Source organism: Stigmatopora nigra, chromosome 19 (genome assembly GCF_051989575.1).
Source record: "Stigmatopora nigra isolate UIUO_SnigA chromosome 19, RoL_Snig_1.1, whole genome shotgun sequence".
Taxonomy (NCBI): domain Eukaryota; kingdom Metazoa; phylum Chordata; class Actinopteri; order Syngnathiformes; family Syngnathidae; genus Stigmatopora; species Stigmatopora nigra.
This window is the reverse complement of record NC_135526.1, coordinates 2,285,697-2,300,976: the sequence shown is the minus strand read 5'-3', so window position 1 is coordinate 2,300,976 and position 15,280 is coordinate 2,285,697. Positions and strand designations below refer to the sequence as shown.

The following is a 15,280-nucleotide window of genomic DNA, read 5'->3' as shown; positions in this document are numbered from 1 at the left end:
GACCTTTTGTAAACAAAACAATTTAACTTCATTTACAGACCAAATAATACATGAAAAAACGATGAGTTTTCTTGATTGGACGATCCAGCTGATAATGAGCAAGAGCCATAGAACCCTTACCATTACTAAAACTCAGTAATGGTAACGGTTTAATGGCCCCTCTCTCTTTCTCTCTTTCTTTCTTCCAAGCATCCAAGTACGATGAGGGAATCCCCCCCTGGATAGTACATCATCTATACTGTAGTGTCTCTTCATTAAACTTACAGTATATGATGATATCCTGTCCAGGGCACAAGCTTCTTCAATGACATAATTTGGACGCTCTCCTCAACGTTCGGGATACTCACTGGCGTGCGTTGACGATCACGTCTCCCCCGCTCTTGTTCTAACCTCCTGGTCGATCTCCCCTTTATTAGAAGACGACCCCTTGCTCATTTGCATATGGACTTTTTTGTCGTCGTCTTATCTTGTACCCATCTGCTCACTTTTGACCGCACCCTTTTTTCGGGTTTCATAATTCATCATTTAAGGTCATATCTTTTGATATTCAAGTTATTAAAATGAGCAAATTGGTTGCAAAACTGCAGTCAGTTTTGACTTTGGGTTTGCCAACTGTTAAATAATAATAATAATATTCAAAAGGCACAGTTTAATCAATTTAAATGTTCACCACAACAATCTGACAGAGTAGGACGGATTAACGCTTGATACTTTTGGAGATAAAAATGCAATAAGACGACATGTCAGATGATGCTGTTTTATCGCACTTTTTCCATCGGATGAATTTAGCACAGATTTAAATTTGTGCTTCACACATCACAGATTTGTCACAAATAGATTTAGATTGAGAAAGAGCGAGAATGGTAAACTTTCTGGATTTGACTATCACTCTAAACTTTAAAACCAAACAAACTCTTCAACTGACCTTGGTGAGGACTTGAGATGGGTTTCCATGGTAACCAACTCCCGAGTTTGGGAGCGGCTCTAGTTCGGGTGCATCTGCAGAAAGAGATAAAGATGTCAGGCTATCAGGGCGGTTTGGTTTTGTGCTCACTTATCTGTTGAAAAACGCTTGTTTTTTAAATTTAATCCATCTTTTACATTTGCACTTAAGCGGGAGTTGTCCTAAAATATGTTATATTCTTGTGAATAGCATTAGTTGAATGAATTGTAAGTATATTCTTTTAATTAGGTTATATACAAAAAAGACAACTGAATTTCCCATTAATTATTTTTTTCTAATTACCACATTTATTCACTTATTTTTCCCTATACTTACCCAAATACTTTTCCATCCAAAGTATTTTTCTCCCAAAAAGTACAAAATATACACAGGCAGACAAAAGGTAGTAGTATGTATAGATATTTTTTATTATAGGGATGGCGCACAACATTAGAGTAACATGAAGACGTGCTTCAATTGCCATGCTGGATCAGTTTGACAAAAGATCACATTATGAGAAGCGTAAATAGAAACTTTTTTTTTAGTATTAATACTTTTTAAATCCTCTATAACATACAAATACAGGATGTTTTTTAATTTTTATTAAGGCGTAGGTTTAGTCTGCATCCACGTGGCCTCCCAACAATGCCACAAACACACAGATACAGACACACCCATCGTTTTTGGCGCCGAATATACCGGCCAAAAACGCCAAAAACAAAAAAATACGAACAAGTGCTGATATGAAGGACGACAGAAAAAAAAAAAAAAAGTCTTCTTGACTTCTAAAGTCCGCAGAAACTTAAAAGGTGAACTTCTTAAAACGCACAAAAGCCAAACGCGTATAAAAAAAGTAAATGAGACGTACACACGTACAACGTTCACATGGTTAGGAGCAGAGTAACAGAGAGCGGAAATGTAGAGCGGCTCTTCGGAAAAACCCTCACGGCAAACGCAAGTCTTGACCAAGGCACTGTGTACAAAACAGCTTACAAACAAATAGACGCACGCCACTGGAACAGCTGTATCTATTTACATTGGAATACAGTTTGAAACCTTTATAGGATATTTTGGCCAAAATGACTCCGAATATTGATTCGTTTCAATGACCAAAATGAGTCGTTTCCCCATTAAAGGCTTAAAGGAGAAGTGAGGTGACCACCATTTTTTTGTTTGTACTTTTTAGGTTGTGGAATCCAAAATTCTCTATTACATGTCAGTTTAGTTTTTTCTTCAAGTAAAAATAAATGGCCAATTATGTCTCTTTTTATCCTTCTGCTGTGAATTAAAGTGAATTTGTAGTAGGCATCAAATGCATTTTAAAAAGGGAAAGCTGGTATTGAATGATAATCATGATATAATCAATTTGGTCCAAAACCAAATGGATCGTGGCTATTAGGTTAATTTATGAATAACATTTGATATAAGATTGATAAACTCATTAAAACCTACAACAGACGGATAAAAAAGCCGTTTCTGATCCCCAATAGTAGCTAAGCTTTGTTTTTTGGTTAAAAAACAATAAAAATAAAGATTACTTTTGGATTCCAGACCTAAAATCTACATCAAAACCCCCCAAAAAGTTCTAAACAAGAAAAAAAAATTCAGTAACAAAATAAAACGAGTACAGATATAGCCGTTTTGACGTCACGTGTTGGGACCGCGTAAAAGAGTCGGAGGTTCGTCGAGAGCAGCACCGCCGGTTAGTTGCCGTTAGTTAGTAAAAGCTTGGTGGTCCTGGCGACCGACCCTAGTATTTTTTTTTACAAAACAGAACACAGCGATACTGTGTAAACATTCCTGTGATGGTCAAAAAGAAATTTTAAAAAAATGCTCACATTGATTTTACACTAGGAGATAAGAGAAAGAGGGAGAAGTGGAGTAGGCGGGACTTGTCCTGAGCATCCGCCGCATGCTACGTGACGCTAAACGCGAGTAAGGCTAGCCTTCGTTTTGCCCGACGGTTTGGAAAAAAAAGATGGGGATTTTGGGCACTTGAGTGTGATTGGTCGGACAGGCACCAGCACATTGGGAGGGGGGGACAAGCTAATAGTGGTTGTACTGTACACGCCGGTCAGATTTCAGTCGCGGCTGGTGAAAATTAAGGAATTGGTCGTAACCCTTTTAGATTGAACGTCAACTCCGAGCTTGCCATTGACGGTGGCGGACATCTCGTCCGGTGAGGGGGGCGGGTTGAACGTCGGCGTCAATGGCAGGTCGGAGTTTGGGACTCTCGGGCCAATTTACGCTGAATTAAAATAGGATTGCATCGTGGAGGGGGGAAAGAAAAGCGTTAAAAAAATATCTGAAATCTTTTGGTGTTTCTGGCAGTTTGCATTAAGGAGGTGAGAGAAAGTGTTGTCATGCTTGAGGCAGATACTGTTGGTGTCCCCGGGGCTCCTCCCATCATCATCAGATGGCCGTCTGGCCGCTCATCTTCTGAAGCAGCGGGATCTGATGGACAAAAAAGATGATGACAGGGTGCTCTGATTGGCTAAGCCAGAGCGCCACACACACACATGTACTTACCTTGGTGACATCCACCCCGGTGAGGGCGTTGATGCAAGTTGGGAGTTCGGCTAAAAGACGGTTGACCTCTCCGGTCACGCGATTGTTCTCGCCGGTCAGGATCACGATCTCATTGGTCCTGGACAGGGGCGCGGCCACCTTGCCAGCAATCTGATAGCGGACAGATGTAAGCATTAGAATTTCAAAAGGGGCGGGGGGACAGTCGTTATTTGAAAAACATTCCAACCGTTGTTAGGCCATCTAGTGGCTGCCCTACAATTACCACATAGAAATATTAAGCCAATTTTTCATCTGACCTTGGGCAGGGCCTCCAGCACCAACGCCGTCTTGGCGGCCTCGTCATATTGCTGGTAGGCTTCGGCCTTGAGTCTCATCTTCTCGGCCTCGGCTTTCCCCACGGCCTCGATGGAGGCGGCCTCGGCTTCACCCACCAGGCGGATCTTGTCGGCCTCGGCCTGGGCCGTCAGCACCTTTTTGATCCTGGAGGGATGGAACAGACGAGTTAGGTTGATTGTTCAGGCGCCACAAAGTAGCCGGGCTGGCCCCGCCCCCACTCACTTCTGCCCCTCGGCCAGCTGCTGCATCTTGTAAGCCTCGGCCTCGGCGGGTCTCTTGACGGTGGCGATGAGCTCCTTGTCGGTACGGTCGATTTCCTTCTCCTCGATGGTAATCTGCTTCTTCCTCTGCACCACTTCCACCTGAATCTCCTCCAGACGGATCTTCTGCTGCTCCTTGGCCGCTTGCAGTTCGTAAGCCAACTGAGCTTCCGCTTTCTGGAAAGACAAGAGTGGCTTAAAAGTGCTCACCGGCCAGCGGCTCATCCGGACGCCTACCTTGGTGTTGACTTCTTGATTAAAAGAAGCTCTCTGCATCTCCAGCTCTCGCTTGGAATCAGCCATTTTGGTGTCAGCCAGGAATTTCACATCCATCATTTCTTTCTTACATTCAGCCTCCTGTTAAGGGAAAGGATATTGCACTCGGAAGTCCGAGTAGGAGATGAGGCGACCATTGCGGTTTACCCGAATGCCAGCATCTCGCTCTGCCTCCGCCACGCCGATATCGGCGTCCCTCTGTACTGCAGCTGTCTGTGTTTTGCCCAGTGAGCTGAGGTACTCCACTTTGTCATACACATCCTAGGGGAGAAGGAATAACAATGTAGTTCAAACAGAAGGCAAATTAGTTTGTTTTTACACAAAGATTGGAAATGGTTTTGGATTCTCACCTTGATAGTGAAACTGAGGATCTCGATTCCCATCCGGCCCACATCGGGGGCCGCCACCTCTCGGACCAAAGAAGCAAACTTGTCTCGGTCTTGATAAATTTGCTCCACAGTCAAGGTACCTGAAACATAAATCCACTTAATTTCCAAAATCATTCCTCCAAACTTTCCCCAAACGCACCAAAAAAATAAATTGATGCCACTCTGCTGCATAATTTAAACTATAAATGTTAGTTTGTGATCCTCCCTTGAGGAGATGCCTACCAAGGATGGCTCTTAGGTGTCCCTCGAGGGTCTGCAGGATGACGCTCTTGATCTCCACAACCGTCTTTCCCAGAAACTGCTCGCAGGCATAGCCCAGCAGCTCATTTTCCGTCATCACCTTGACCTGCCGTCGGCATGAAAAAAACATTGTCAGCTGAGCATACACGTGGCAATTCACGACCATACTGGCATGGCACTCTATTTTTAAATTAAAAAAAAAGAGAATATTAAAAATTTCTGGTGCAAAAAACATCCTTTGGTGAACAGCAGCTGCTGGCTTTATGGTTACTTTACTCATCAATAACATTTGCTTCAAGTCAGATGGCTATTTTTCACTCATTTCTGACTGAGAATTCCAAAATCGCTCTTTCTTTTCATTTTTTTTAACTGCGGGATCCCTTTTGTCTTAAATAAAGAGCTATCAGATTAAAAGGTTTGCCCAGTTTACCTAGCGTGTGTCTACATTGTATTTCTAAACCTATTGGCTGATATACAATCATTACTTCATTTTCCAATGTCATGCTCATTACCCATGCGCACAAAAGAAAGGGAATGGGGGTTGGGGCGGACCTCATTGGCGGTAAGAGCTCACTTCTATGACAAAGAAATGGAAAATCAAAAGTTTAGGGGGGGGGGGTGATGCTCTACTCCACTGGGGGCTGTAAAAAGAGAGAAGTGAGCTGGGTCCTTAGGCAAGTGGTCACACCATTTCATTGGGTAACATGCACTCATACACAATTCAAATACACACACAATGTGCATACAGGTGATCATTGTCATTCCAGAAAAGAAAACAACAACGGATAAAAGGGTGCAAGATGAACAACCAATCAAAATAGTCAGCAGGGGGAGCTTCGCTGTGCCCAAAATAAACTCACGTTGACGGACCTCGTTAGCCTACTTTCACGAAAACGACGGACATGTGACTGGTCTGAACTTCATATACTAGTTAGGTCATTTGGGCAGTACATTGCACTAAAACCCCACCTAACCTTCCGAGAGACGAGTTTACGATTTAAGCTCCAGTCACTCCTGTTGCCACGAGACCCCGCGGTGGCTTTGGGCCTAATATGCCGTGGCAGAGCGCAATTGTGCCCTCGGAAGAAGTGTGAGAAAATGAGGGTGGTTCCGGACACTGGGCTCATTGTAGGCATGCATGGGGGCAAAATACACAGAGAGGAACACTGAATGGATCATACACAGTAGAGGCTGATAATGAGGCATGCACCCAAGATAAGGGGAGTTCAGAAGAGCCAAACCAAGGAGTAAAATACGGAAGCCCACGGTAGCGATTTGATATTTTGAAATGGAAGATAACTCAAGGTGACTAATTACCCATTTTTTTTAGACTATAAGGCGCACTTCAGATTCCTTATTTTCCCCAAAATGCATTCACACGGGTTGTTTTCGTTCATGTCGGAATGTTGGTTCGCAATGATTTACCGATTGTGAATTATTTTCTTGCTGGCATTCTAGCCGCCGCAGTCAGATTCTTGGGTTCTTATTTTGAGTATGACTAACTAACATAAGCAGAGTTTCTGCTTAATAACGGTCTAAATATAAAATAAATTTTCAAAATCTGCAAAAAATGTATGCAATCTGTTTAAACTGGACACTTTTAGCTTGCAGCACTACTTGACATGAACATTTGTGTGGTCACAGTGTATGTATGTATGGGGTAAATGTATATTTTTTCACCCAAAAATATATATATATTGTGATCCCCAAATGGATTGGACGTAGCTTTCCGTGCCTCGTATCGTCACCCGAGCTATCTGCGCGGAACCGCCTGACGCGATTATGGGGTGACGCCAGACGGAAGAAAGTTTTTAGGGTGGGTGGATGCAGACAGGGGTGTGAGTGCGGGGTAGAAATCCCAACTGGCATTCCCAAAGAGAAACAGTGTGGTGAGTTACCTGAGCCACCCCTGTGACAGTAATAGCTACACCCTCCGCTGTCTCTACATCCTCACACTTGGGCTGCAGGGTCATAATCTCAAGCGTTATCCTGTGAAGAATGTGGAAAAATATAAAATAAAAACAGGCATGTTCGGAGAGGAGGGGGGGCAAATGAAGGGAGGGGCCAGAACACAAGTGGGGGCGAGGGGAATAAACAAAATCAGGACAAAGTGAAACCATTCACCCAAGGACTCCAGAGCACTAACAACGGAGCGCTCTCCAAAAACGTACCTTTGCGTTATTAGAAAATAATTTGGGTTCAAGTCCCTGGCTTTCACAGGTATTTTTCAGGTAAGTTAGCGAGCGACAGAAGAAGAGCGAAAAGCCACGTGGGTGAGAGAACGCAGGCAACTTTTAAGATAATCGTTCCATCTTCTTTTGGTCCCGAGCGCCAGCAGCTGGTGTTTTGTTTTGATTTGTCGGAGGGCTCTGGGCAAATATACGTTACCTGTGCCACCCCAGTCACAGCCAGGGGAACGCCCTCCGAGGTTTCGATATTCTCACAGCGACAGAGGATGGTCATAACTTCCAGAGACATTCTACGCAGACAGGAAGGCAGGCCGGCCGGCGGGCGGCGTAGCATAGGCAAAACAGTAAGTTGGACAAACAGCCGTTAGGAAGGTCGCTCACCCGGGTTAAGAGATTGGATTTTCATTGGAGGATTTCAAAAAAATTAATGGAGAAAATTAATTCAGCCCATGTTTGAAGCCTATTTTCTTAGCCAATAGATTTATACAGTTGTGTATGTACTAAAAGTATTTATTTTTTCAGTTTAAATGAGTGGTAGATATTCAATCTGTTTCAACTGGAGGGGTGAACCCATATGGATTGAATGAATTGGACATCTAGCCACTGAGTTAAAAGGAAAAATGCAAAAACCAATAACTAACCAGATAAACATTTCTGCACTGATATTGCCAAATTGAAAAATTTCTCTATTTTTTCTATATTTTGATACATGGTCTGGGATAAAACCACCCTTGCCATCCACATTGTATTCGGAGACTGAAGTGGAAAATGGCAGCGGCTCAAGAAAAGCTAGCTGAATCAATGAGTCACGGTTCAGACATTAACATGATTGCTGCATCAGAAGCGGGAAGACCGTGTGCTTGTGCCCACCCCGGAGAGCCACTGGCTTTTAGTACAAGTGCGCGCCACTCTGCAGATGAGGGAGGGCTGCTGTTAAATCAAGAAAAAAAAGAAAAATAAACGATTGAACATGGCCTAATATTGACTAACAGCTGGGAAGGAGGAGGTTTGAGGAATAAAGCAGGCGATCCATGCACAAGCCTGACCATGTTGTTGCGGTCGATCGTTATGTTTCTAAGCGACGCTTCATTGGAAATGGGTAACCCGAAGCAGCTTTTCGGAGAGACGGGCAAACATTAGCTCACCGGGTGCAGCAAATGAATAGTAGAATAAGTTAGTAGTTAGTTAAGCTGTTTTGAAACAGGTAGAAGAGTTATAATTTATAATTTAAAACATAATCCTAAATCCACAATGAGATACTAGTTGGATAATTGTCAGATTAAATTAAAAAGCATGAAGCAATGATGTACTATGAATAACATGGTAACTAGCTTTTGAATTCAGATGGCAATCAGAAAATAATAATGTGGAAACAGCACTGAAATGTAATGGTCGTCTGCCCCCAGCCCCTCCCATTTGAAATGAATTGGCTCTGTGGTTATCGGAGCGATGCGCCTTTGGGCTCTTACCTCTGGATGTCGGAGATGAGCCACCAGGCCCAAGCCCAGCCTCCCACAACGTACGTTTTCTCATCTGATCCACAACAGCCACCTTGGGAAAAGACACAAACATAAACATGACATTATCGTCCGGAATTATATGATATTAGCTAATGCAAATGTCTGCTTTTGTGATTTGGACCTGCTCACAAACAAGTTTGGAAAATCCAACATTTTGTTCCATTACATTGTGTCCAAATTCAAAGGCCCCAGGACTGTGAACAAAATGAAAGAAACAGTGTACTGTTTTCTATTGCAACACATCTCCAGTGGGAGTGTTTTGGGTTAAGGCATTCCCAGCTGTCACACAATTCCTAAGAGAAAGAAAAGTAGGCGGGGCTTGACTATATTTACTGACACCCAAACAAAAACGCTCCTATATTTACCCACAATCGACCAGGGGCTATTGGACAATTCCTTCAACTCAATATGCACTTGGAAAAAAACCAACACAAGTATCAATCATGCTCATCTTTCAGTTTGCTTTGTTTTCTGGCATTATCATATTTCTGTGTTTATTTGGATAAAGGGATGTGGGTGGCACATGCTTGATGGTTAAAATAAACTGCCTCTCAACAGCAATCAGAGCGAGAACCTTTAGCGATGCACCGAGAGAGCCACTAATCGCCATCGTTCCAGCGCTGACATAACTAACATTCCTGACTACATTTATCCAAAGAGGGGGGTTGAAAAGCTTTGATTCACAGCATGGAGTACCATGCTGTTATCAAACGAATGATTTTATTGTCATTATACAAGTATAATGAGATTTAGTACTATACTATTAAAAAGGAAACAGGTTGTGCTGGTTTCCCTTGCAGAAGTGTGCAGAAATACAGAAATTCAAATACAAGGCAGACCTGTGTTTTCTGCATTGAGATCTGATTGGAAACTAACCTTAAATGTTTTCAGTGTTTATATTACCCAGAGAAAAATTACAAATGCATAATCTTTTAAGTTTCCTTTTGATAGGCTATTGTAGTATTAGTGAGGCCCATACATATTTTGTTAGGGGCATCTAAACAAAATACATGAGTTCAAGGTTACAATCTGAAAACAAAACTGTGTTAACTATTGAATCATTACATTATATATTTGCTCGCTCCATCTATCTGGTAGGTAGCCCCGAGATAACAAATTAAATATTCACTTTTATTGGCGGAAATACGAATTTCCAACGGTACTTAAACATCACTTGACGATCAGCCATTGGGTGTCCTACACTGCAACCTACCATGACACTGTAGGACTTTACGAGCCTCTCCCCTCTAATCCAATTTATTCAGCTAGCCATATTCCTTCTGCAGGAAACAAATGTCGTATCCTGCCACTAATACAATTTTAAAAAGAGCATATTATTGTTTACAAGACACGATAGCCCCCCTTAAACAATTTTCAACCCAGTAGGAGGGAAACTGGAGCAGGATCAGGGACAGGAAACGGCACAACCTCGGCTGTAAACCGATAAAATAAAATGCACGGACTTTGAAATGTGATTAAAAACATTTGAATAAGAAAATATGCATATTGAATATGAATGAGGAGGGTACATTGTGTTCAAACGGGCCAAGTTAGGAAAACTGGGCATTTTTCATGCAGCCGTGGACGACGATCTAATAACATTAGACCGCTAAACGAGACTACTGCAATATTTTACAGATCTGTGTGCATACGTGAGACATTTTCAAAGAAAATAAAGGCGAATTCGTCGATGAAGATTAAAAGAACGCCCCCATCACTTCAAGCCCACCCCTTAAATCCCCACATACAGCTAAAACAAGGCAAAGGCCGCGGAGCTTTAAAAGAAAAAAACATGCAAAGGCAAGCTTTCTATCTTTACCTGAAACCACGAGGGCCTCGTTTGGTCCAACGGTGTGACAGTTTCCCATTTTGAAGTGAACGATTAAAAAATAAACGACACGAAACGTCAAATAAGAGTCTTACGTTTCCCCTTTTCCCCACTGACCCTGGCAATTATTTCATTACAACATTCGCACTAGCGTTCCCAGTCACACCCACACCGTATCGATTTTGCAAGCCAAGGAAGCTCGATGGACACATCCGCTTGAGACCTTCAAAATAAAACGCCCAGGACGTCAGTGCGATAATGGCTTGTAGGGTTTGCTGGACTTTGTTTTCTTAATACTACCTTCACTTTTTCCGTTAGCTTGACGATTGTAATTTACCGGATAAATTCTTCCAAGCGGCGGACTATCAGAGGATATGACGTCCCTGGAATCTGGGCGTGGTCCACTTCTGACAGCAATAGAAAATTTAATTTAGTAAAATGCAAAATAACCATTAGAACATCATAATACCGCCTCTATTTACTAAGCACACATGCAATGTAATACAATCAATACAGGCCATTATCTCTCTTTTTAGGGTAACTATAGTGACCATTTTCGGTCATAGTAACTGCTTTTTGTGTTAAAATGCAACTATATTGATTAATGAATATGACTTCATTAAACAGCCTAATGATGTATTGCAATAGATTTTTTCAACCCCAGCATGAGGCATAATAATACTGATTATATCGCCTACATAACACGGTTATGAGTGCTCACGTGTCCAAAATGTACTTTGTATCATAGTGAAAGAGTGAGCTTTCAATGATTCATTGAAATATTAGATAGCAAATGAGACCATGTTGAAAAATAATATTCTGGGGGAAGAAAAGGGGCCTCAAGATATGAACCCTGTACCAAGTGTCCAATCAGTTCAAAATGATTATTGGAATTTGCATATACACATATATTCATTGTTAACATAAGAGAACACCTCATTTCTACATCAAAATAGATGTAATGTAAAAACAAATACATAACCCGATAATTCTGAATGAAAATCGGGGCGATGGGTTGAAAAAAAATTTATGTTTTCAGTTTATACTACAATTCCGGGGGGGGGGGGGGGGGGGGGTGTTATTATTTACAGTTTAGTGTAATGATTTGATTGTTGATTTGTGATTTTCCAACTATACATTTGCACCCCTTGTATATGTAATTTTAGTTTTTTTATCTAGCTATACTCTGTGACCTCACACTGATCACCTTCTGCCAATCATTAGGGATCATAAAAAGTTATGTCAGCCAGAGTAACATAGAGTGAATTCCTGCCCCTTTTGGGCTCAGAGAGAGACATGGACCAACTAGAAAGCAGACCGACATGGAGCCGGCAGATCGAGTTCACCCTGGCGGGCATCGGCTCCGCCGTGGGTCTCGGCAACATTTGGCGGTTCCCTTACCTCTGTTTCAGGAGTGGAGGAGGTGAGTGATGACCAAAGCTGAGAAAAGAAACAAAAAATGCTTATCGAATGAATACTGAATTCCTCCTTCAATCTGACCCCCAACAATTTCATTCTAATCGAGACCTGCTGTCTGCACCTGTATATCAAGTGTAATGGAAAGTCAACATGGTTAAGTTATTCATAACCAGCCAGGAATGTCGTAGCTAAACTTTAATTTCCTGGCAGGTGCTTTTTTGGTACCATACCTTCTCATGCTGGTTGTCCTGGGAATTCCTCTACTTCACATGGAGCTGACTCTTGGACAATACACCAAAAGAGGGCCGGTCCACGCCATGGCTCAATTCTGTCCACTTTTCAAAGGTACATCTGGCTTTTCTTTTAACCTGCAACCTGTCAAAAATGTCCATTTTTTTTCTCCCATCCTCCAGGTGTAGGATTGGCTTCCGTGGCCATTTCTTTCATCATGTGCACTTACTACAACGTGGTCATCACTTGGGCGCTCTACTACTTGTTTAGCTCCTTCCAAGCGCCGCTACCCTGGCAGAATTGCAACAACACGTGGAACACGCCCAACTGCACCGATCACGCTACTAATGGCACCTACTCATCCACAGCCAGCCAGGAGTTCTTCAAGTAAGTTCAGAGGACCATCTTGCCCAGAAAGTCCAAGGACTCCTTTCTCCCGAGGCTCTGCTTCTGATAAAGTAGCTTACAAAAGACAGTGTTTATAGCACAATTGACAAAATCCATCACGTGAGCCATGTGAATGATATCTGAGAACACACAGCGGTAAAGATAAAGACACTTGTAAACATTGCTCTCTCCACCAAATACGTACGTGTGATAGATTGTCGGATCCCACTACAATTATTTGAACTCACTTCCAAAATGAAAAGGTATTTTTTCCGCACAGATACAAGATGCTGGAACAAACGGGCCGAGTGGAAGACGCTGGGGTCATTCGTTGGGAGCTTTGCCTTCTCCTCCTGCTAGCTTGGATCCTCATCTACCTCTGCATCTTCAAGGGAACCAAATCAACAGGGAAGGTGAGCAGAAATGATTTTCAAATAGATTTGGAGGACCCCAAAGACACGTTTTGGCGATTTTTCTGTGCAGGTGGTCTACTTCACGGCCCTGCTACCTTATGTCATCCTCCTGGCCCTGCTGATCAATAACGTGCAGCTTCCCGGAGCTATGGAGGGCATCACCTTTTTCATTGTACCAGAATGGGACAAGCTGCTCTCAGTGGAGGTAAATATATGAATTTATGGGGACAAAAGGGCTGATGACAGAGGACAACCTTTATGAATTGGCCTTAAGGTTTGGGTGAACGCCGCAGCTCAGATCTTCAACTCCATCGGAATCGGCTTTGGCTTCCTCATCGCCATGTCCAGCTATAATGCTTTCAACAACAACATTATTAAGTAAAAGCCAGACTCGCCATCTGTGCGTGACACTATGAAGGCGAACCATTTTTTCCCTTCTTCCTTTTCACAGGGACACGCTGACAATTTCCATTGTCAATTCTCTAACCAGTATTATGGCAGGCTTTGTGATATTCTCGGCTTTCGGATACATGTCTCACCTGCAGGGCGTTCCGGTTCCGCAGTTGGCTGTGGATGGTGAGTTCAAAAAAAACATTTCAGTTTTTCAATAATAACATCGATGTAAACACTATAAAAAATGTGTTAAAAACAATACTTACCTTCCCAAAACAGTTGCCAATGTCCATATTTATGTTATGTTTACTAGGTCCAGGACTGGTGTACATTGTCTACCCACAAGCCTTTGCCAGTATGCCTTTGCCTCAACTGTGGGCCGTGCTCTTCTTCTGCATGCTTCTTTTCCTTGGAATTGATAGTGAGGTATCCCAAATCCTATTTCCTTAATATGTCATCTAAAGTTATTTTTTAAATTAGTATTTTAATTTTTTTTAAGTGTATTCCCTCATACACTCTTTCTAGGCATCCCCTCAGTAAGAGTAGACTGCAATGCGACTAGTATTAGGTAGCATATATATGTATTGATGTTTTATCCTATTGATTTTTAATTTTAATTAAGTTTTAATTCTGTTTTTTGTTTTTGTTAGTGTCAAAATGAACCAATCCCTTCTTTCTGTTTGGCCAGTTTGCCATGGTTGAGGTGATGGTGACCAGTTTGGTGGATCAATCCAATCAGCAATTTATGAAATTCTTCAAGAGGAAAGAGCTGTTAGTTCTTGTCGTTTGTTCAATCGCGTTTCTTCTCGGGATTCCCAATGTGATGCAGGTAAATGCAGCGCAGTATTTTTTCCATAAACAGTTTACAGATTATGACTCTTTCGCTCTAGGCGGGGATTTATGTTTTCCAGCTGATGGATCATTACACCGCCATTGTGTCTATTATGTTCCTCGCGTTTTTTGAGGTCGTAGCCATTTGCTGGTTTTATGGTAAGAGTAAAAGTGGTTTATTTGTAGATGTGCTTAGTGACGGTATTGAAATATTGATTATGTTTAGGAGCGAGTCGGTTATCTGAAAACTTGGAAGAGATGACGGGAAAAAGGCCAAACATTTTCTTCAAAGTGTGTTGGCAAATCATCGATCCTTTTCTCGTCACCGTAAGTCGACCGATGGTACGATTGTGTCATGACAGAGTGCGGCCTGATTTATTTTTTTGTTTCGGGGGAAGGTTATCCTCATTTTTTCAGTGATCCAGTTCAAGCCTGCTCGCTATGGAGACTATGTCTTCCCTCCCTGGGCTCAAGGGATTGGCTGGGTCATCGCCCTGGCATCCATCATTTGGATTCCTCTGGGCTCCATTCACACATTGTGGGTGCTACCTGGCTCCTTTTTGCAGGTAAACCTAAAACCTATGATGTTAGTATGGTGCCATACATGCAGGAAAAGGTCAATAGGGTGTCCTAAAAATGATTTCCATTTCCCTACAGAAACTAAAGCTGTCCGTCACACCATATGCTCTGAGTGAGATGTCCAAAATGCCATACTACGAAAGGGGAGGACATGATAAAAAGCCGGATGTATATGCCATCAGCACCATCGGTTTGCAAGACAAACCTACAAATCAGGCCAGTTGAGGCCAATTTGCTTCACGCAGGGTTATTTTTGTTTTAGCCGTGTGAATTCTGACATGTGCAGTCAGTATGAACCTGCATTTTCCGTTTCCAAACAAGATATCCCAAAACCAGATTATTCTTCAATGAAAGACCCGCTTTAGCCATGTTTGTAATAAAAGTTACAAGTGTAAATAGTTGTACTGTATTGTATTCATGACATCAAAAAATGCCATGATAGTATTTAAAATGACAAAATCACAATTCCAGAGTAAATCAATGATGCATAAGTTTAAGAACAATAAACCACCGTCAC

At 42.2% G+C, this 15,280-nt stretch overlaps 2 protein-coding genes across 4 annotated transcripts; one reads left to right on the top strand and one right to left on the bottom strand.

Annotated features, from left to right (window-relative positions):
• Nucleotides 1-1,350: 1,350 nt before the first annotated feature.
• LOC144213125 (flotillin-2a) lies at nucleotides 1,351-11,969 on the bottom strand. Of its 3 annotated transcripts, XM_077741411.1 has the most exons (12): nucleotides 11,912-11,969; nucleotides 10,848-10,917; nucleotides 8,632-8,713; nucleotides 6,872-6,962; nucleotides 4,956-5,079; nucleotides 4,695-4,813; nucleotides 4,492-4,605; nucleotides 4,306-4,425; nucleotides 4,031-4,245; nucleotides 3,769-3,952; nucleotides 3,473-3,622; nucleotides 1,351-3,397 (listed from the first exon to the last, which is right to left on the bottom strand). In XM_077741411.1, exons 4-12 carry the CDS (start codon nucleotides 6,944-6,946, stop codon nucleotides 3,356-3,358), a joined length of 1,143 nt encoding a protein of 380 aa, XP_077597537.1. In that variant the 5' UTR covers nucleotides 6,947-6,962; nucleotides 8,632-8,713; nucleotides 10,848-10,917; nucleotides 11,912-11,969; the 3' UTR covers nucleotides 1,351-3,355. The 3 variants fall into 3 exon arrangements, with proteins under 3 accessions (XP_077597537.1, XP_077597536.1, XP_077597535.1); XM_077741410.1 differs by lacking the exons at nucleotides 6,872-6,962; nucleotides 10,848-10,917; nucleotides 11,912-11,969 and adding exons at nucleotides 7,362-7,452; nucleotides 10,502-10,802; XM_077741409.1 differs by lacking the exons at nucleotides 10,848-10,917; nucleotides 11,912-11,969 and adding an exon at nucleotides 10,502-10,796.
• LOC144213124 (sodium- and chloride-dependent GABA transporter 1) lies at nucleotides 10,496-15,159 on the top strand. Its single transcript, XM_077741407.1, has 14 exons — nucleotides 10,496-10,775; nucleotides 11,735-11,933; nucleotides 12,140-12,274; nucleotides 12,343-12,547; nucleotides 12,828-12,960; nucleotides 13,031-13,165; nucleotides 13,235-13,338; nucleotides 13,412-13,536; nucleotides 13,667-13,779; nucleotides 14,042-14,182; nucleotides 14,244-14,343; nucleotides 14,411-14,511; nucleotides 14,583-14,750; nucleotides 14,842-15,159. Exons 2-14 carry the CDS (start codon nucleotides 11,807-11,809, stop codon nucleotides 14,986-14,988), a joined length of 1,734 nt encoding a protein of 577 aa, XP_077597533.1. The 5' UTR covers nucleotides 10,496-10,775; nucleotides 11,735-11,806; the 3' UTR covers nucleotides 14,989-15,159.
• The last annotated feature ends 121 nt before the right edge of the window (nucleotides 15,160-15,280 follow it).

Coding starts and splice junctions, on each gene's coding strand:
- LOC144213124 (XM_077741407.1), top strand. CDS start 11,807: ATGGACCAACTAGAAAGCAGACCGACATGGAGCCGGCAGATCGAGTTC. Junction 13,339..13,411: donor TTCAACAACAACATTATTAA/GTAAAAGCCAGA, acceptor TCCTTTTCACAG/GGACACGCTGACAATTTCCA. Junction 14,183..14,243: donor GGATTCCCAATGTGATGCAG/GTAAATGCAGCG, acceptor CTTTCGCTCTAG/GCGGGGATTTATGTTTTCCA.
- LOC144213125 (XM_077741410.1), bottom strand. CDS start 10,550: ATGGGAAACTGTCACACCGTTGGACCAAACGAGGCCCTCGTGGTTTCA. Junction 7,453..8,631: donor CTCATCTCCGACATCCAGAG/GTAAGAGCCCAA, acceptor CTGTCTGCGTAG/AATGTCTCTGGAAGTTATGA. Junction 4,606..4,694: donor TCCTCAGTTTCACTATCAAG/GTGAGAATCCAA, acceptor CTTCTCCCCTAG/GATGTGTATGACAAAGTGGA.